The sequence below is a fragment of the Podarcis erhardii genome (assembly GCF_964252035.2).
Source record: "Podarcis erhardii genome assembly, chromosome: 4".
Taxonomy (NCBI): domain Eukaryota; kingdom Metazoa; phylum Chordata; class Lepidosauria; order Squamata; family Lacertidae; genus Podarcis; species Podarcis erhardii.
In genome coordinates this window covers 53,402,366-53,423,128 of record NC_138508.1, presented here as the reverse complement: position 1 = coordinate 53,423,128, position 20,763 = coordinate 53,402,366, and the positions used below count along the sequence as shown (strand labels likewise).

The 20,763-nt window shown below is 40.7% G+C and overlaps 2 protein-coding genes and 1 long non-coding RNA gene across 5 annotated transcripts in view; 2 read left to right on the top strand and 1 right to left on the bottom strand.

Moving 5' to 3' along the window:
- SCAF4 (SR-related CTD associated factor 4) overlaps window positions 1–12,192 on the top strand; it is a 43,169-nt gene extending 30,977 nt beyond the window's left edge. For both annotated transcript variants that reach the window (XM_081859265.1, XM_081859264.1), the window contains exon 20: window positions 10,302–12,192. In XM_081859265.1, the coding sequence (XP_081715391.1) occupies window positions 10,302–11,122 (821 nt within the window). In that variant the 3' untranslated portion in view covers window positions 11,123–12,192. The remainder of the gene's footprint in view (window positions 1–10,301) is intronic.
- Window positions 3,686–5,442, top strand: LOC309340507. Its single transcript, XR_014156049.1, has 2 exons — window positions 3,686–3,768; window positions 3,846–5,442. It is a non-coding gene; the product is annotated as an uncharacterized lncRNA (long non-coding RNA).
- Window positions 12,193–13,392: 1,200 nt separating the features above from the next.
- On the bottom strand, window positions 13,393–20,698 carry SOD1 (superoxide dismutase 1). 2 transcript variants are annotated; one of them, XM_081859327.1, is made up of 5 exons: window positions 20,517–20,698; window positions 16,970–17,063; window positions 16,528–16,597; window positions 14,766–14,883; window positions 13,393–13,992 (listed from the first exon to the last, which is right to left on the bottom strand). In XM_081859327.1, exons 1-5 carry the CDS (start codon window positions 20,589–20,591, stop codon window positions 13,882–13,884), a joined length of 468 nt encoding a protein of 155 aa, XP_081715453.1. In that variant the 5' UTR covers window positions 20,592–20,698; the 3' UTR covers window positions 13,393–13,881. The 2 variants fall into 2 exon arrangements, with proteins under 2 accessions (XP_081715453.1, XP_081715452.1); XM_081859326.1 differs by lacking the exon at window positions 20,517–20,698 and having other exon boundaries at window positions 13,691–13,992; window positions 16,970–17,195.
- Between the last annotated feature and the right edge of the window lie 65 nt (window positions 20,699–20,763).

The following is a 20,763-nucleotide window of genomic DNA, read 5'->3' as shown; positions in this document are numbered from 1 at the left end:
GTGTGCAAAACATCTCCTGAAATCCAGAACGGGTTTCGCCTGAGCTCAGTTCCAAGCAGTAGCTTGTACATTTGCCCAAATGCAGTGAATGTGCTCACAACTACAATTAGGTACATCTGTACATATCCTAATACAGTCTGAACCTGAGCATACAAGAAAGATGTAACCATCTAATGGCATTGCTACCATTTCTTTCCTTCTACTCCTCGTCTGTTTCCTTATGTAAGAATTGTTTACCATTTTGTCACCTGAATTTCTCACCAGTGCAGACTTGCATGCCATACTCTTACACATTTCCAGGAAAGGGGATAATGCATTGAGAGTGGGGTTCTTTCTGGCCCAGAAGAATTCATTTATCATACAACTCTCAAATGTATCACGATCAGTTGCCAAATCACCTGAATTACTGCTTCCACAATTTTTTGGGGGGAAAGCATTGCTAAAATTGCACTTCCTTGGTTTGAAACCTCCTTATTTCCACTTTGGAATATGCTAGCTGTTGGCAACCCATTGTGAATATTTTCCACAGCTTCGGTTGTATATAGAGCATTTCAAGCACAATATTGCCTTAATATGCCGTATACATAAGGTTAATCAATCAATAATTTTATTTGTATGCCGCCTTTTCAAAGTCAAAAGGATGCTGAAGATGGCTTGCAACGTATACAAAATTACATAACTACAAACATAACGAAAGTAGTCATAAGCAATAAACAAAACATCAAAAGGTACACAAACAAATTAAATAATTTCCATGTAAATCAAGATCCAAAATAGAGATACAAAGAATAAAGAGCAACAACAGTATCAACCCTGCCTCCAATAAAACGCCTTAAACAGTACCACTGCCTGAGATTCTGTTCAGCAGCCTCAGCTTTTGTAGCTGGAGTCAGTCAAGGCTCTGCCCTCCCAGGCCAGGTGGGAAAAGCCCTCAAGGCAGGGAGCAGGTCTTCCAGGACTCAAAGCCAAGATGGTTGGAAATCCCATATAATTGTAGTGCGGGGGGGGGGGGAGATAAAATAAATATTTTTTGTAAATGTAAAAAATGATTACCCAAATGTCACAATGCCTGGTCTTGGGAAATATTCTAGGAAGACTAATTCTATAATCCCTGGTACTGTTGTGCTACATGAAAATCTGGAGGGAATTGAAATGTTTCCTTTTAAGCAGTACTGGAGCAAAGCAGTTAAGCAACTGATGTAAAAAACATCTGTGCAGTTATTCCTGGAAAGCTATATAGCTATCCAGCTGAGACATGGGACCTCAAGTGTTTTAACAAGTTTTTATTTCTCTTGTTGAGTAGACTACATTCTACACAAGCTAGATCAACATATCTAAGTTTATTTAAAGTAGTGTTCAGTTTTATGGGGAATGGTATGAGGACCTGCTTGACAGATCACAGTTCTGAGGCATTAAAGGTGGAAATTGGTAAGATAAATGTCCCTGACCTCTGCATGGAATCGGACACGTAACAATGAATTCAGAATACCCGAACATCTTGAGTCTAAAGAACTGCAGGAAGGCTATCAGCAATAGATGTCATCAAGACTACCAACTATCCGCAATTCATTCTTCTCCAGACTGTTTCTATCAGCTTTTTTGCTTACTTCCTGCAAGCATTATATAAATTCTGAAATTACATGGCAGGCTTTGAAGGAAGGAAGGGAGAAAATTGGGTGTCATCAATATACTGGAGGTACCGCTCTTCAAAATTGAAACCTATCTAATGCTTTGGCATCTTACACACATTGAACATAATGGAGGTCATATGACATACTGCAGTAATGATACCAACAAGAAGTACATTATTTGGGCCTCTCAGAAGTCTTTTGCAAAAAGCAGTGATTAATACTTCAGAGTGAGCTCATGCTCATGACACCTTGTATTCACTTGATCGTTATATCAGTGGTCTTTGAAGTAGAAATTTTAAAAAAACTAATCTGTTGATTACTTAACATGAATGGCTCAGGGCACAATCTCCATGCCATATCAAGTTGTGCTCAGGAGTTGGATGAAGCGCAAGAGTATATGAATTGCAAAGGCACCACCAGCTGGCAGTCTTCTGAAAGGGAGATGGAATTTGCTTAAGTGACAAATAAAAATGCAGAGAATCCACTCAAGATTTTACCTTCTTAATTACTTGTTTTCATCTGTCAATATGAGTCTTGACTTCTGTGCACAAATGCTTGCATGAGTTCTTCCAGGTATCTTATCTGGTGGTCATATTAAATGAAACAGATGTATTTAAACAGGGTTGGCCTGAGCCTTCCACATACAGTTTGGGTAAAGCAGAGCATCAGAGGATAGTGTACATTTCCAAAGATGTCGGTCTTAATTTCTGCTCTCAGTCTGATGAGGTGTAGAATGTCTTGATGTTTCAGAAAGCAAATCCCATTCCTTCATGGTCGTTTGCAATATTCACTGTTGACAAACAGCTGCCATTTAATGAAGTTGTATATATATATTGAATAAGTTAACTCAGACTTGATCCAGATTTTACAAAGTGAGGCATGGCTGAACAGCTGCTGCTATATGGTTGGAGCCGCATACTGCGCCAGTGTTGAAAAGTACTGATGTGGTTGAGGCATATTATGTGGTCCCTGTGCTAGCAAAGTACGCCTGGAAGCCTGCCACTTTTACTGGCATAGGAACTTGTATGCAGTCTGCTGGATCCACATATCTACTCTTGAAAATGAGCCTGTGGTTTGGAGACAGCCCAGTTCAAAAATGATTTTCTAGCAGTATCCTCGCATTTATAATACCTGAATCCTCTTGTAAGAGCAACTGGATTCCAAGACCCTATGTATATTGTGTAGTTATTTCTGGGTGCCACCAACAACCTAAAGGTGTGTGGAAGCGGCTTCTGCTAGGTCTTTCATTCAAGGCCTGTGAAAGCTAAACTAGTTCCTATGCAGTAATTTTAATGAAAAGCTTTCGCAGATTTTTAAAGTTGCTGTGATTTTAAATAGCATATAAGTTCATGTTTTAAAGGCTATGAAATCATAGCTTAAGGAAATTCTGAGAAACATAACTTAATCTGAAAGCTGCCTAAACTGTACTGGGGGGAGAGAATCTTCTGCACAGGGAACAACATGGAAGAATGCATCACACATGAATGGAAAACAGGAAGATTCTTCTGAGAAGACTACCCAGAGTTGCTTTTGCTTTGAGTATCTTATGTAGACACATTTCTGGCAACATCCCAAGCATTTTCAAGTGACATGCCAGCTCTACCATGTAGAAATGTGACATACGGAATATAATGCTTTCCAGATGTGTCAGGAAAAAGGGTCCTAGATTGCTGCCATTTCTACAGATACAGTTCCAGAAAGGTTGGGGTGGCTGATCCCCAAGTAATGTTTCCACCTGGGAATGCGGATTTGATAGCTTAAAAAAGTTGAATCGCAAATAATCTACAGTTTTATGAGTTTAAGTGTGTGATGTAACTTTGAATTAAAATATACATAAACATTGGTTCACAACGCCACATTGCTTCTGTAAATGTTGACAGGAAGTAACTGAAATTCTGCACTAAGAAAATATGAACTCTGTAACCTGCATGAATTATGCAGCTAAACCATATACATAATTTTGTATAATTTATTTTGTTCATGATCCGAAAGGGGAAGCATAAGGTCTAGGTCTAAGATTCTAGGTCTAAGATTCATGATCCGAAAGGGGAAGCATAAGGTCTAGGTCTAAGATTCCTGTTGCTTTTCAGACATTCAAAGTTCTGTGATTGTTCAAAGTGATAGGAATTCAGTTACAGTACAATTATATATGCTATATAATTATATATGCTATTTACAGTACAGTACAATTTCCAACTCAAGGTTCCAATTCAGTTACAGTACAATTTCCAACTCGACTGATAACATTACATTATTACACTATTAGATTTTTGCAAATTGTTTCTGGGTTAATATCTGAGTTTTTATTAATGTTTTCTCATTTGAACAGCCTACGTTAATTAATTTGTTGGTCATGTGTTTCTTTTTAAAAAAACATTCAGAGACTGAAGATAAATGATGAGGCACTCTGGGAGGGGGGAATTATTTCAGTTACTCAGTGATACTCAAGAATTATTTTGTTCAGCTTGTCAAAGACATCCCATAATTGTGAAGCTATCAGTCTACTAGCTGAAGATTCCATATCAAATGATAAAACACACAGTTCTTCTGGTTGCATTCTAATTATGAATTTCCACAAATTTTCTTTTTAGCTTGTCATCTTTTCTGTTACTTGTGAAATGTGTTTCATTTATGTTCTGCTTGTTACTTAATGACTTACAATGAAATGAAAAAGTTTTTGTTCTAAGCCAGCACTAAAAGTAATTAAATTTTGATAACTTTTTAAAACTAAAAGTTTATTAAATGAATAACAGGGAGGTAGATTTCAGAAGACTATGTTGACCCTGTTATTATCTGAGTACCTTAGCCCAGGATTGGGAAGATATAGGTTGGGATCCACAGGTAGAGCTCTGTGTGAACTGCAGTAGATTGGCTAAGATTTCTGTCTCTCATAACAGTCACTGCAAAATGGCTCTCCTCACCCCATAGTATATTGCTGAAATGAGGATAGCTTGAGGTAATGAGTGGATGTTTGTGTGGAAGGACTACGAGTTCTGCTCAGTTCTGATACTCAAAACAAATTCCTGGGCTCCAAATTATTTAATTGTAAGTATGTCTTTTGCACCAGGTTCCAGCTGGTGGAACTTGAGGTCCTAGAACAAAACAAAGTCAATCCTGCAAACCTGGTGTCTGCTCACCTCTGCCTTGCTGTATTTTATATACATCCCCACTTTTCATACCCCAATAGTTGTTTAGAGAACTGGTTCTTTGCCTTATTCTTCCATGACTTATTTGCCAAGGGTTCCCCAACCACATTTTATGTGTTCTGCAATTATCACACCCCTGTGTTCCACATTCAGTACAATGTTCACTTAGCATATCATCCTCTGTGTGGCACATGAGTACCACGGGGATAATCTTGCTGCTGTTTTTCACTCCCATCTCATGAGATAGGTGAACACTGAAATAAGTTCATGTGTCTAGGTTTCTGTTTATTGCTGTGTAGCACAGAATTCTTAAAGAAATATGGATTTGAAGCTTGGGGAATTGAAAATGTGCATCTACACCTTAGGAATATAAGATTGCTGATCCCTGAAGAGTTGGAAATTTTATATAAACACATTTGTAAGTTTAGCAGTAGGAGACCCTGACTTGAAAATGCACAAAAACTCATTGTCAACCCCAAAAAACTTGTAGCAATGCGACAGGGGATTCAGTCTGCTACAGGAAAATGTTCAAAGTACTTGACCAACCAAATCACAGCAGGATTACAAAGTTCTTGGAAAGTTTAGCTGGGAAATACTATTGTCTTGGATACTGCAAGAAAACCTGCTTGTGTAAAATGCGTATGTGCTGTACACTTACCCCAATGTGAAAGAAATGCACCATGAATTCTCAAAACAATGATTATGAGAACTGGCCACAAGTCTTATAATTAACAGGAAACTCTGGAATAGAGAACAGGTGTGAATGTAGTATTTCTCCAAGTCAAAGCAAATTGTCATCACCACTATATCTTTAATGTGTCTAAAGCATATTTAAGAGACATCCATCAGTAAACAATTTAAAAAACCATACACAAATCTAACCACATTTAGTAAAAACAATAACTTGGTCCAAATGAGTGTATTAGCACTGTATAAAGCATGGTTTCTGCTGTAATGGCCAGTGCACAAGAATGTTAAATTGGGTAAGGATGGTGTGCAAGCTTTCAAGTTGTAACTTCCTTGCCAAGTCAGCCAAGTTGAAACCAAGCTAAAATTCTGTTGGAGAAAAAGCTAAGGTAGCTTGTGCCAGATATAATCAGTTCAAGCAAATAATTACAAAACATCATCTCTGTGAAATATTAACTAGGAGTGGGTTGGGATCGCTTACCTTTACTATTTAGCAAGCATATGAACTTTAATTCCTTGGCATGGCTTTCAAATCAGTGAACTTTTAATCCAAGGACAGAAATCTGAGAACTAGGTTTGTGCTAGGATAAATTATGGCCTAGTTCGTAATCTTTTCTGCATTGCTCTTGATATTTCAAGAACTGTTTGGATTCACTACACTGTTGCATTTCAGATATTTGGTGGTATTACAACAGTTGGTGCATATTTCATCTCTTAGTTTCATTAAGCCTAAGGTATTTTCAGTTTTATTGTTCTTTAGGATAGAGCATGAAAACTTGCTGAACTCTTTATGTTGCGAATGCCATTTAGCTGTCACTTTTCCTATCATAACCTGAAAATGACTCCTAAGGGAAATTTACTAGTGAACTCTGAGTAATTGGCATGTATTGCTACATGGGAAAATAAGAAGCTTCCACTTCATGGAACAAATCTTATTATGACAAGTGCAAGAGGAACTTATAAGATAATTCTGTAGCGTATTGCCATTCCTTCAAAGGCGTGTTCTTTGCTTCAGCCAGCCTGGAATAGGCACCTTGCAGTCCTGTTCAGACTGTGTGGGTTCATGTGTGAGGGGATGGTGAAATGATGCACACCTTAGCCTTTCCCAGCAGTTCTGTATGGTCCTAGAGGGTTTCCGTTTGAGACTGGCTCAAATGTGGGAGGTGTTGGATGGTTTTTGACAGCAGAAAATGGAAAAAGATGTCGTCCCCCTTTTTCTTCTGCATAAAATATCCCTGGATAGTCCAAGGAGAAATGTAACACATCCACACACCAAAAGTAAGTAGCATGAATCCCCAACCCTATTCCGTCCCTTTAGAATACCATTTACAGGCTCTTGGAGACTTGAGGAGCCTGCTTAATCTTCTCTCTGGTTTCCTCTGTCTTAGTTACTCTGAACCACAGAATTAAATGATGACTTGCATAGTTTACCTGATGTTGGCTCATCTGTTGTTAGATTCCAGTTCTCACCAGCCTCAGCTTAGCATGGCCATTGGGGATAATGGAAGCTGGAATCTAGCAATATCTGGAGCTCCACACACTAGCCTCACCTGATTTAAACCCTCTCCCCTTCTCTGGGGTGGAAAATTTCAGATTTTTACCATAGGTGATTGAGCAGTAGCTTGGCTTCCTACCCCCGCCTCCCAAAACTAACCATAGCAAGGAAGAAAAGTTACTGTTGTGGTTGTTCCATGTGAAACTGGAAATACCATCCCTAAAACTGGGTGGCCTAGTTTTTAGTATTATTTCTGCAGGCTTAATGGTCATTAACATTCCATAAAACTTAGAAACTCACAAGTTCTTGCAGGCACGTTTTTAAAAAATGTTTAGGATCTTAAAAACTATTTAAACCTAGGTAGAATATATATACAAGCTACTTCCTTATTTTTAGTGGCTGCCTTTGGTTTCCATACCGATAGGCATTTGACCAAAGGGACGCAGGTGGCACTGTGGCCTAAACCTCTGAGCCTCTTGGGCTTGCCAATTGGAAGGTTGGCAGTTTGAATCCGTGAGACAGGGTGAAATCCCATTGCTCCCAGCTTCTGCCAACCTAGCAGTTTGGAAGCACACTAGTGCAAGTAGATAAATAGGTACTGCTGTGGCAGGAAGGTAAATAGCGTTTCCATGTGCTCTGGTTTCCATCACTGTCCCGTTGTGCCAGAATTGGTTTAGTCATGCTGGCCTCATGACTCGGAAAGATGTATCAGGACAAACACTGGCTCCCTCGGCCTGAAGCGAGATGAGTGCCACACCCCATAGCCGCCTTTGACAGGACTTAACCATCCAGGGGTCATTTACCATTTCCCTAGGCATTTGACCACTTGACTTTGCAGTTAAAGAGAATGATGACACTGAGAAGTTATGAGATCCCCATGGTTCTTCTGAAAAATACTTATCAAGCTTGTTCCGGCTTAAAGGTGACAGGAAGCTGAACAGTTGCCAATTCTTTAGAAGCTTTAATTCTTTAGAAGCTTACTATCAGCCCACCTAGAAGACTCTTGGTAATATGAATAGATTGTCAAAAAGTTGCTATGTGTGAGTGTCTGGAGGTGGTTGGAGGATGGATGGCAGCTAACAGATTGAGGTTGAATCCTGACAGGACAGAAGTACTGTTTTTGGGGGACAGGAGGCAGGCGGGTGTGGAGGACTCACTGGTCCTGAATCGGGTAACTGTGCCCCTGAAGGACCAGGTGCGCAGCCTGCGAGTCATTTTGGACTCGCAGCTGTCCATGGAGGCGCAGGTCAATTCTGTGTCCAGGGCAGCTGTTTACCAGCTCCATCTGGTACGCAGGCTGAGACCCTACCTGCCCATGGACTGCCTCGCCAGAGTGGTGCATGCTCTGGTTATCTCTCACTTGGACTACTGCAATGCACTCTATGTGGGGCTACCTTTGAAGGTGACTCGGAAACTACAACTAATCCAGAATGCGGCAGCTAGACTGGTGACTGGGAGCGGCCGCCGAGACCACATAACACCTGTCTTGAAAGACCTACATTGGCTCCCAGTACGTTTCCGAGCACAATTCAAAGTGTTGGTGCTGACATTTAAAGCCAGAAATGGCCTCGGTCCAGTATATCTGAAGGAGCGTCTCCACCCCATCGTTCTGCGGTCATCGACACTGAGGTCCAGCGCCAAGGGCCTTCTGCCGGTTCCCTCACTTCGAGAAGCCAAGTTACAGGGAACCAGGCAGAGGGCCTTCTTGGTAGTGGCACCCGCTGGAAAAAGGTTTAAAATTTGCAGGACTAAAAGACTATGCTTTTGAGCATACATGTCAGATGAAATGTAAGGCCATTTTGGAGAGAGACCATTTGGGGTCTGATCAAAGTTTGTTTCCTTTAGTACAACTCTGATTTTGTTATGTTAAAAGAGGATAAAATAACTGCTAGTTGCTATTCTGGGGAGGGAGTGGGGACTCATACTTTCATGTGTGCTCTCTCTCTTGGAATTGCTAGAAGAAATACAAATTTATTTGCCTGTTCTCTGCCCATTGCATTGGCTGCCCGTCTACTACCGAGCCAGGTTTAAGGTCCTTGCATTTATGTCTAGGGCATCTTGTGGGTTGCCATATAACCCAGTGCAGTCACTCAGATCCTCTGCCATTGGTTGTCTCCCAGGTTGGTCAAGCTCATTTGACATCAACACAAAAGTGAGCCTTTACTGTCATCGGCCCAGTCCTGTGGAATAGATTCAGCAGGCACCTTCTGTTTCAAGCTTTGCAAATACAGTGGTACCTTGGGTTGCATATGCTTCAGGTTACAGACTCCGCTAACCCAGAAATAGTACCTTGGGTTAAGAACTTTGCTTCAGGATAAGAACAGAAATTGTGCTCCAGTGGCGCGGCGGCAGCAGGAGGCCCCATTAGCTAAAGTGGTGCTTCAGGTTAAGAACAGTTTCAGGTTAAGAATGGACCTCCGGAATGAATTAAGTACTTAACCTGAGGTAGCACTGTACAGAAAGTTTTTGTATTCCACCTGGCTTATGCCAGCAAGCAGGAACCGATGTCAGCTACTGTTGTGCTCTCTTGCACCTCTGTTCAGAACTAATAGGAGGGTACATACCTAGTCCAATGAAATATGAACATTATGAGGGGGCTAAGCCAGTGCAAACAGGAGCTAAGCAGGAAAAGCAGAACAGCCTGTCATGCATTATGGATTATTATTGTTTTGTATTTTTACTGAGCCCTTTCGCAGGTGCCATAGGCAGTAATGGTGAGCACACTGGTGTTTATGCCCACCATATTGGCAACCTTTGAGCTGAATACACTAATTCTCATCTTTGTATATGTGTTTGGTATTTGTACGTGTGTCTAATTTTTTTTATCCAACTTTGAGCTTTATACAAACCCAAGATGTGTGTGCTATGCCATATAGATGACATGCAGAACTGACTTTGTAGGACTACAGTATAAAAAGTTTTGGGGGGAGGAGGCTGCAGAAAGCTACTTTGGACTGTGTACACAAACAGGGGAGTTAATTTATGTGTGATGAAGATTTCATTTATAACAAAAGCCCTCCCTTCTGTTGCATTTCTTTTAACTATATTTGGGTATGATTCATCTGAACTGGAGCACCTACCAAATGCAAGGGGAGAGTTACCTGCTTAAATATATTGTGTTAAAATAAATGGGACTTAAATGAGCTTAATGTTGAGTGAAAATGCTGGTACTACATGGGGGAAGGCAGTTGTGTTGGAGCAAAGGTTGGTTGAGAAAGTCAGGAATAAGTCCTGCAGTGTGTGAATTGCTTAGGGGATTGTAGGTTGCAGCTTGCTGGAGCAGCAGAAAAATAGAACATTATCTTGCATCCATTTACAACTTTATTTCTTTTGGTTTGCCAGGTACTCAAGGAGTTACACCCAGCCCTGTGATTGGGCTACAGACGCCTTCCACAGGCCTTTTGGGTGCACGGCCTGGTTTGATACCACTCCAGCGACCCCCAGGAATGCCACCGCCTCATCTGCAACGGTTTCCAATGATGCCACCTCGGCATATGCCTCCCCATATGATGCACAGAGGCCCACCTCCAGGCCCAGGAGGTTTTGGGATGCCTCCGCCTCATGGGATGAAGGGCCCTTTCCCCCCACCTGGCCACTTTGCAAGGCCCGGTGGAATGCCTGGAGGAGGGCCTGGTGGACCCGATGACCGAGATGGAAGACAGTTCAGGAATGACAGGCAGCCGTTTCCTCCAAATAGAGACCAGGAAAGGTTTGGAAGGAGGTCTTTTGGAAATCGGATAGAAAATGAACGGGACCGCTATGGTAACCGCAATGACGACAGAGATCATGAACGCCTCGGTAATCGTGAAAGGAGAGAATGGGGAAGAAGAAGCCCTGAACGTGATAGACACAGAGACTTGGAGGAACGAAATAGGCGTTTCAGTGGACAGAGAGAGAGAGATTCTAGAGATAGGGAATCTCGCAGAGAAAAGGACGAAAATCGAGGAAAGGAGAAACCAGAGTTGACAGACAGGGTAGATGGTGTTAAAAACCATGAACCCCAGAGCAGCAAAGTGGAAAATACAGACTCTGTTCCAGAACTTAAAAAGGGGGAGGCTGAACCCACAGGTGCAAAACCTGCTGAAGAGTTAACATCTGAGACTACCTCATCTCTTGAACAACCTGAAGAGTCTACTGGCTCAGTCACAGAGGCTCCTCGCTAGACTGGAATACTTGTCAAAAAAAAAAAAAGTGACATTGGAGTGTAGAGCTTTAGAGTTGTACAGTATGCTGTATATTTGCTTTTGCTATTTCACAACTCCATAGTTTATGGGATATGTAAGCAATTTGATTGCTTCCCTTCTATTTAAATAGCTACAAAAATAACACAAAAGAAATGAATAAACCATTACCCTTTTTTTGCTGTAACTTTTTAAAAGTTTTGACTTTAAAAAGTTTACAAGTCAGAATTAGAAGTGCTATTTTTTTTAATTTAAGTGAAGGTAACGGTAAAAGCTCCTAAAAACAAATAGGGATGTGTTTTTAATAAACTCTATTTTCATAACAAACTTTAATGTGTGCTATTCTTCCTACACTGCACAGAAGTGGTAAAGGATTGTTCAACATCTTAAAGTTTGAACTGTTAATGCTGTACTGGAGTCTAAATTAGACTTTGTTTAAAGCTGTTAAAACATGTTTGTGTAACAGTTCACAAAAATGAAGTATATGTGGTAGTTATGTTCTTAGATTTCTGAATTTTAATTAACATGACTATTCTAGATGGAAAAAAATAGCTCTTAAATGTTTCAAGAGGAAACCTAGTGTTTGCAGTGAAATCACTTATTTGTTTTTGTTTTTCCTCACCATCCAAGAGATTTTGTGGTAAATGTTGCCCTAAAAAAAGTTCAACATTGCGTCCTGTGGAAAGCACACCTTATTTTTTGAAATTTAATTCATTGTGTTTTTGAGGGAGGTAAGGCACCAAATTACCACTATATTCCAATCTGTTTTTGAATGTTCTCTCTCCTGTTTTGTCTACTACATAACTACTGTCAAATTGCTTGTAACACGCTAGAGGAGCAAGTATTGACTTATTAGCCCCTCTGCTGCATTCTGAAATGCAGGCAGTACTTGGCAAATTGAAAAATTACATCACCCCATGGTTTGACATGCTCAGTTCAGTTACTGTTCCCATTCATATGAGTTTTTCCCCTTAATTTTTTGGGAAGTGGAATGTGAGGTAGGTAAGTTATCTTGCAGTGGTAGAATAAAGAGAAACTTCATATACTTGTGACATCGATTTCCATGCGTTGACCTTTGTTTCTATGCTAGTAGCCATTTAGGAAATGCACCAAAACTCAATTTTAAAAAATAGTTAACTATTTCATGAAGTAGGAAACTGAACAGGCATGAAACTGCAACTGCTTTTTGAAATTTGACATCGGTAACCTAACTCTTAAAACCTACGGCTATGATTGAACATGATCTTTTTACAATTAAATTATGCAGGCCAGGTAGAGAATATCTTCCTCCAAATTCTATGGAGAGCTAATTTAAACTGTGTTAGAATGTAAAGCCCAAGTGAGCAAGATTATAAAATTTAATCCCCATGTTTACTGACAGTAGTTGTCACTGTTACTTTGAGAGCCAGTATGTCATCTGCCTTGTTTTTAACACAATTTGACAAAGCTATTGTCAAGGTTTATTTGAAAATAAGTACAATATACCCAAGCTTATTTCAAGGCAACGCTGCAACCTAGAGGGCTTCAGGTAAGATTGTCAGTCTTGGTGAGCAAGGGTCTAACCTGCTCAAGCATGTAAACAATTGCCAAACCTTCAAGAGAGCTATATAGAAAAAAATGTGCTTTCTGTGTGCCTCTTGCATTAAAGGGTTTTAGCCAATACCCTTCTCCAAAGCAGGCAATCACATTAATATTGACATGTTCGGCACATAGCATTTACCATTTATTAAGCATGTTCATCTGCAATATCTACCGCTCTCACTTTGTGTGATGTTGGTATGAATTTCTACTAAGGTTAAGAACTTTTGTTAAAATGTCAAATAGAATATGGCAAATATGTATAGCAATAGCTAGACATAGTGGAAACAAGTTTTTTATATGCACAGTAGCCCTCTACAGCTATGCAGCTGAATAGCTCACTATACAAAGCTCAGTTTAGCTATTTCAGATAGCTCAAAGTGGTTGTTGCTGAGACACTATCAGTCTCCCTATATGTTTTCTATGAAACCCAAGCTACTCCATATTGCCTAAATAAGGAAGAATATAAAGATTTAGAACATGGCTTCTACAGGAAGTAGGAATGTCTACTCTGTAGCTATAACTCACAATCCCAAGATGCAGATCTTTTAAATAAGCCACGGCATTCTCTTATGTCCTCTCCAACAGCTCACAAGAAAGGCAGACTCGGCTATCTCACTTGCAGCAATTAGTTTGTCACAGATTACGTTTGATTGGAGTCAGTAACAGTAGACTTCAGAAGCAATTTTTCATTTAATGATTGGGTTTATCTACACTTATCTGATGTACTGGAATCGATGAGAAGTCACCCCTCCCCATTGGAAACGCTGATGTGAGAACTTACTAGGTTTATACCATATTTAGAGCAAAGCATTCAGGACTAGGGTTCTCTCAAGCTAGCTTGTTTATGCCACTATCAGGTAATTTCAGTTGTCCAGATGTGATTAGATGATGAAATCAGCAGAGGACTTTACCACCTCTATCAAAGTGAACTGGCAGTGCTTTGGTCCATCAAGGCAAAAATTCTTGAACTAATGTTCTACTGCCACTTTAATTACAAGGTATACAAAATAAGACAACTTATTGGTTTAAACCCCAATTAACAGAGCCGTAAGATTAAACAGTTGCTTTTTATCCTAAACAAAGCCAAATAATTGCTAGTTCTATAAGTACATTTACATTCTGCATGTAGGTTTTGGTATACAGTGCCACTGTCAAAGATCTTAAGCCTTGGCCAGTCCAATCACACCACAAGCTAGACGAGCACCAGCATTTCCAGTTTTCTTGCTCTCTTCATTTCCTCCTCTACCCAGATCATCAACTTTTTCATGAACCTAAAAAGGGATAGATAAGGTGGAGATTATTACATTAATAAATAATTTGAGGGAAAGTAAGTTTCAACCACATGGTGCAAATGGTCCAAGGCAGGATAAATACTATACATCAAATAATTAGTAATCTACAAATATCATAGAAATAACTAAGTTAGGAAATAAGTTGTTTAGGGGTAGTGGCTGTGTATTCCCACAAGGCTTGCTGCCACTCTGTTATGGGTACTCTACACACTACATATAGTCAACCAGATCTGGCTAGCTTCCCCATTAGGTTGACAGAACGCTTCCAAATTTGCACTTGCAGTTGAAAAGAACCAGCACCTCACCAAAAGCCTGTACTGAGTAGTGTATAGCAAAATATTTTAAGCGATAATTTTACAGCAGAAACACCTGCAGCTCTGCCCAAGTACATGCAATATTATAACGAACTGCTTCTCAAGCTAGGCTGGGAATGAAGCTTTGGGGCAAAGTGAGGAGCTCCTTAAAATACCTGGGATATTTCTTCACCTCAGAATTTATAGCAAGACTCTGATCATGTGCAGTAATGCTCAGAAGAATTCCAGGCTTCCAATACGCTTTAGCCCATTTCTGGTGCTGGTGATGCCCAACGCACCTACATTATGTAAGCAAGCATGTCTAAGGAGAATCAGAAGCAGTAACTCTGTGCCAAGACCTCTAGGTCAAAGTACTGAAGCAAACCATCCACAGGTAAAAAAATTATATTGATGTATTTTTCCAGAATTTGTAGGGAAGTTGCTCAAAGAAATACTTACCACCATAGTACGCCCGATAATGCAATGTGGCCCCGAGAGAGAAATAACATGGTCCTGTATTGATACTGTTGCTACACCTGAACCATCTGCAGTCACATTTCCAAGATCACCAACATGCCTGGAATAGTTGATTGGATTTTATAAGCAGAATACGACCTGTAATGATTGCTAAATGCAGTTGACTGAGGTGCTACTGTGACACACAACTGCTGAAACATACGAAGCTGGTGCTTTTCAGCTTCAATAACAGGTACTTGAAATATATAGACAAGTGTTAAGATGATATTATAGCCAGCTCAAGCTGTCTACCCTAATTGTAAAAACTTCCACCAGTGTAACATGCAGTTATGCCTAAAACCACATCATTCCTACCCGACAATAAGCCATCACTAGTAAAAAATTATATAAAGTGATTGTTAATACTGGACAGTTTAATTTTTCCTGTTAAAGCCATTGTTTTGCTGAGTTTTTATCATGGTCTAAATACTGGAATTTTCGACCCATGTGCTTCCAATAGCTTCAGATGTAATGGCAACACAAGGAGAGGGATTTAGAAGCGTACAAAATTCCAGGAAATTCTGAAGAGTTCAGGTGGGGTCCTATATGTAATTTAGAATGGCCATTTTAAAAAATGAAACTTAATTGTAATTCAAATGTACACAACTATTGATGCCTCTAATTGTATGGCTGTATTTTGTTTGTTCTAGTAGTGCCTGTATTAACATTTTTATTTTATGCAATGCTGAATAAAATATATGCAGGACAAATCTTTCTGTCTTCGAACTAGTGTGACACAGACCATAGGGCCCTAAATTTAGAAATTTAACACAGGGGGCAGGGTTCTTCGCCTTAATGTTTTCTGTGCTTTATTTTTAATTTTTTAATTTGAGAACACGTCAGTAACCCTTTTGAATAAGAAGCAGTACTCGACACATCTATTCATCGCCTTTTTACCAATTCAGGAGGCTAAAAATTAGCTGTTGCCTTCAAGCCCTCCACCCCACCAGACCACTCTAATTGACTGTGTTGCAGCAAAAAATCACTGAATGTTCGCTAAATGATTGACCAACAGAGCAGTTGCATAACAAGGAAAGTTTGACTTATATTCTTAAGGTCTATGGACAGAAGTATCCTTCAGGAATGAACTGAGGAACCAAGTGAGCTGGGTGCCCACAATTATGAAAGCCAAACAGGCATCAGGAAGGACGAGCTATGAAGTAGGATCTGAGGAATGAATAGGAGGTGACAGAAAAAGGACACCACTGGGAGACAGGAAGCCTTGCACAGTGTCTACAAACCGAAAGAGGTGTGGACCAGCGGTAGAACAGTAATACCCAGACACAACTGGCAGACTGTGCCACTGAAGAGAGCAACAAATAAGAAAAGTTTAAGAAAAATGAGCATTGGTCCTTAATTTCTCCAGTGCTAGTACATACTCAGCTAGGAGTCCTTTTAGACACTATTGCTTGAATAAATAAGGGACAGTTTTCTTACTGCTAATTTCCAGTCCAGTTGTTTCTATAGTTATCCTAGATGTATTACAGTAAATAGAAAAAAGGGATGCCCCAAAAGTAAAATACACAGAATTTTAGGTCCCATCTACAGTTTTACATTTGTCTGCAGCACAGGAACCTATCCTGGTTCTTCACTGTGTTGGGAGATAATACAATGCACTGTTACTTGATGGGAAGCAAGCCATTATACTATAAGGTAGAAGGTACTTCAAGATCATACACAAATAGGAAACTGTTTTATACTAAACCTTTCTTCATCTTCTGGTCCACCATGTGTTTTCCCCTCAGGATTGAAGTGAGGGCCTGCACTGGTACATCCTATAAGAAGTTACCTGAAGTCAGTCTTTTCCCCCACATGTGTCACATTATGCAAATCCATATATGATAGCTCTCAGGACTTAGCCTTAAACTCTTTATCTTTTATAAACAAGATATTTTATCAGGATGCTTATGAACATAATCTAACACAATTTAAATTAAAAGTGTGAGGGAGAAAATTTTCAAAGTGTTTAATGCCTAGGCCAGCATCATGCACATCACAAGCTAAATACAAAACTGCTTCCCCAAGAGTAGAAGTGTATTTATTGCTTAGCAAACTAATATTTACATTATTAAGATACTATTGGCCATATATGTTTCTGTTGTTACAAAACATTTTGTAGGTTGTAAGAGCAAAAGCAATAATGTTACCATTTGTGTTGTCTCCAAATTCATGGACGTGGAACCCATGTTTTCCTGGAGTTAACCCACTAATACTTCCTGAAACAGTTACAGGTCCATTACCCTGAAACAGATTAGTATGAATAGAAAGATTCAGACAAACCATCCATTTTAAAGTCCTTCCATCTCCAAGGAAAATGACATTGTACAGAGGAGAGAATTGATTCTTCAAGCAATACATGCTTAAGTGTGATCCTACAGTAGAATGTTGGCATAGTACTCAGCATGAACCTAGAAAATCTTACTGTCTTCATCTGAAGGCAGCCCTGTTTAGGAAAGCTTTTAATGTTTGATGCATTACTGTATTTTAATATTGTGTTGGAAGCCGCCCAGAGTGGCTGGGGAAACCCAGCCAGATGGGTGGGGTATAAATAATAAATTATTATTAATTATCATCATCATCATCATCGTGCCTACAGTCCCACAACTGGATTTTAGTGGTGTATCAAAGAGGTGTATTTGTTTGGAAACTTCTTATGCACACCTTGGTCCAGATAAGTGTCTCTCCAGTGACAGACAAGGGTATGATGCATGCACTTATGGCAAAACCAAGAATGCAAGGTTTACACCTGCTATATGGAGAGCCAACATGTTAAATGCTTTTTAGTGACCTCGATGGGATGCCTGACATTTAAAGCTTCTCATAAAGCAACGCTCATAACCAACAGCAATTCAAGTTGCTTAGTAAGTGTACATTTCGTAAACTACTCTCTAGGATGCCTTATAAACTTCAAACTGAAGATACAAATCAACATTTTGTTTCTGATTAAACTAGATTTGTTACAATGCTGCTTTGAGTAGCATTTTATCTTACTGGATTCACACAATCTCATTTTAATAAATGCATTCAGAAATGAAGCATTTCCCTGATAAAATGGTTAAACCTGACTTTTCATTACCGCTGATAATTATATTTATTCCCTGCAATTCACAATTATAAGAAGGAACCTGAGGTCATGCATACGATGGAGTCTCTTGCTCCCTGGCAGTCAATGACCATTTAGGTTCCAGGCTCTTTCTTCCAGAGGGAAGGGGCAGAAAAAGCTGCAAATGTATTTCAGGTGTTGGCTGACGGTGAAACAGTGGATCCACAAAACCCTCTGCTGATCTGTAGAGTCTTCTGGCATAGCTGTTTAGTCCAACAGCAGTATTATTTAGGGTAGGCAGAAAGTGATATGCCCCATTTCAACCAGGGCCTCCTATGTTAGTAGTAATATAATGAAATCTAAACAAGATGTCAAAGGTGCACATTGGTGTGTTTTTTAATTTTCTGGTTAGCTGTTTAACAAGATAAACATGCACATTAAATAGCCTTGGGCAAAATATTTCACAAACTTAGCAATGAATGATATGCAAGTCTGTGCTTACATTCCACTTAGGCAAGTATTTATCCCACAGCCTATTAGTGTTGACTGTAGTTATTCACTCACTTCAGAGACGATTTGTTCACAACAGCAGGATACTGCTACATTAAATTAGAAATTGCATAGGATGCAAACCTGCTGAGGATGACAAGATGTAGCTTGAACTGTAACAAATAGTTTCTAGACTTCCACACCGCTACATAAAAAATATTATATGGAATCCAACAAAATCAGTACACCAGTATACATTACATGAAAATTAAAGAGTATTTTACAGGGATATAGTTATTTGGAATAAAGGCTGTGTTGTAGTTTGTAAGATGTTGTAATCTATCTTGAGGATCAAATGATCAAAAAGCACAAATGTTCGAAATCATTTTCTTCCTGCTTGCAATGCACTGCACTGTTGTCAGCGAAGTCTCCATAGAAATGTCTATAAGCATGCAAGAACCGGTATTTCCAAAGATACAGCAAAGTCCTTCAAATAGTCAAGCACCATCAGAACTTTTGGAGCCTAAACCGTGACACTAAAGGTTAAGGGTCAATGAATTCCATACTAGTTCTGAAATATACTGCCAAATGCAACAATATATAAATAATTCTCTTCTATCAAATTCCCATGTGCTCTCTCACTTAATATATTTGAAACTAGAAATAGTCATGGTGGCAATAAGGCAGCAGTAGTTGACATGGTACTGTCCTGTTGTTCCCCAGCCTGCCCAATGTTCAGGAATGATGATCAGGGGCCACCACACTGGCTACCCACCTGCCATAATGTATTGCTCTGTATATTACATTTACAGTCCTGCTAATATAGTAATATAGGCTGGCTCCCTCGGCCTATAGAGCGAGATGAGCACGCAACCCCAGAGTCATCCGCGACTGGACCTAACTGTCAGGGGTACCTTTACTAAACCTAATATTAAACCTCTTTGAACCAGACATGCTTTCTTCATAGTTAAAGGTAACTAGAGTAACAGATCTTTCTAAATGCATTCATACTATCATCTATAGCAGCTTTTAAAAAGATATTTATACATTTATTAAAACCTACAACACATAAAATACATATACACAAACTTTCAAAGATCTAGCACAAAGATCCTCATTCACTATTAAATACTTCATAGCTATGCTTCTGTCCTGCTATTCACATTATTTCAACGACGCGTTACATTTCCCCCTAGCTTATGCGTGTACATCACATGAAAAAAAACCTTATACTTCTAAGTAAATTCAGGCAGAGGCTGCAAAACCTGTTTGCCCAGGAGATTAGAGTTCACAACTCTCACTCTTCCTTTTTCTCCCTCAAGAGCAAGTTGGTTTAAGTTACGCTTTGCAGCAGCCATGACTCAGCATATTGTCCCTTTTCTTTTGGGCAGGGAGGACAGAACCTAATTTGCAGCACATTCCCCTTTCTTTGGCTATGTATATAATAAAGAGAAGGGAAAGAAACAGGTGCCCCAGAGCAGCTGTGGGCAACTTTTGCCCAACGGTGGCGCCAAGAGGAAGGGAAAGTGGCAGCCTGAAAGAGCCGAGATACTCATCCTACTGGTCCTGACGGAGGAAGCGAGTTATTGCACCTCAAAATACCTGCGGGTTTAGATTTTATGCAGAACTGGAACGAACCGTTTCCCCTTCCCTAGAAGCCTTCCCCACGACTTCCATCCCCTAAAAAACCCACGAGTTAGCTCTTACGCCTTTTGTTTTGTAAATGGGCTAAAGTTCATCGTGACTCGCCCAGGTACCTCTTATCTAATCGGACCCCTGCCCGCCGGCCTCTCTCGGAGCCAGCTCACGCTAGGCAGAGGCCGCACGAGAGGCCTGGCCTGATGCCACGGAGCCGCGGCGCCTGCTCTAGCTCCCACCGCTCGGCCCGAGGCTGCAGCCCCAGAGGCGGCGCCGTTACCCGACGGCCAACCCGGCTGACAGGAGCGGCCCTGACTCCGGAGGGGAGGGCGGCCAGCGACCTTCAGCGCGCAGCTAATACCTGAGTGGGCGCAGCAGCCTCCTCCCGCCTCCCAACCCAGCCGCCTCGCGAGGGAAAGCCCGGCGGCGGCGCGCAGCCTGGAGCGGGACCAGGCGGCCGAGCAGCCTCACAGCGCCGGACACCCCGAAGGACGGGGAGCTGCTCCCTCAAGCCCGGCACTCGCCTTCTGCTCGAAGAAAATGACGCCTTTGACGGGAGAGTCGCCAGCCATGACGCAAACAGCCTTCTGCACCGCCATCTTCCTGCTCGCCTCAGAACCACCACCTCCGCCGCCGCAGCGCGCACGAACCTGAAATCCCGCACTCGGAGCGCTTGCGTGACCTCAGCCGCAGCCCCCGCGCGCGTCGCTTTCTTATACCCTCGGGTTAGAGTTCCTCCCTCCCAATCGCAGCGCTCGGATCGGATTCTAC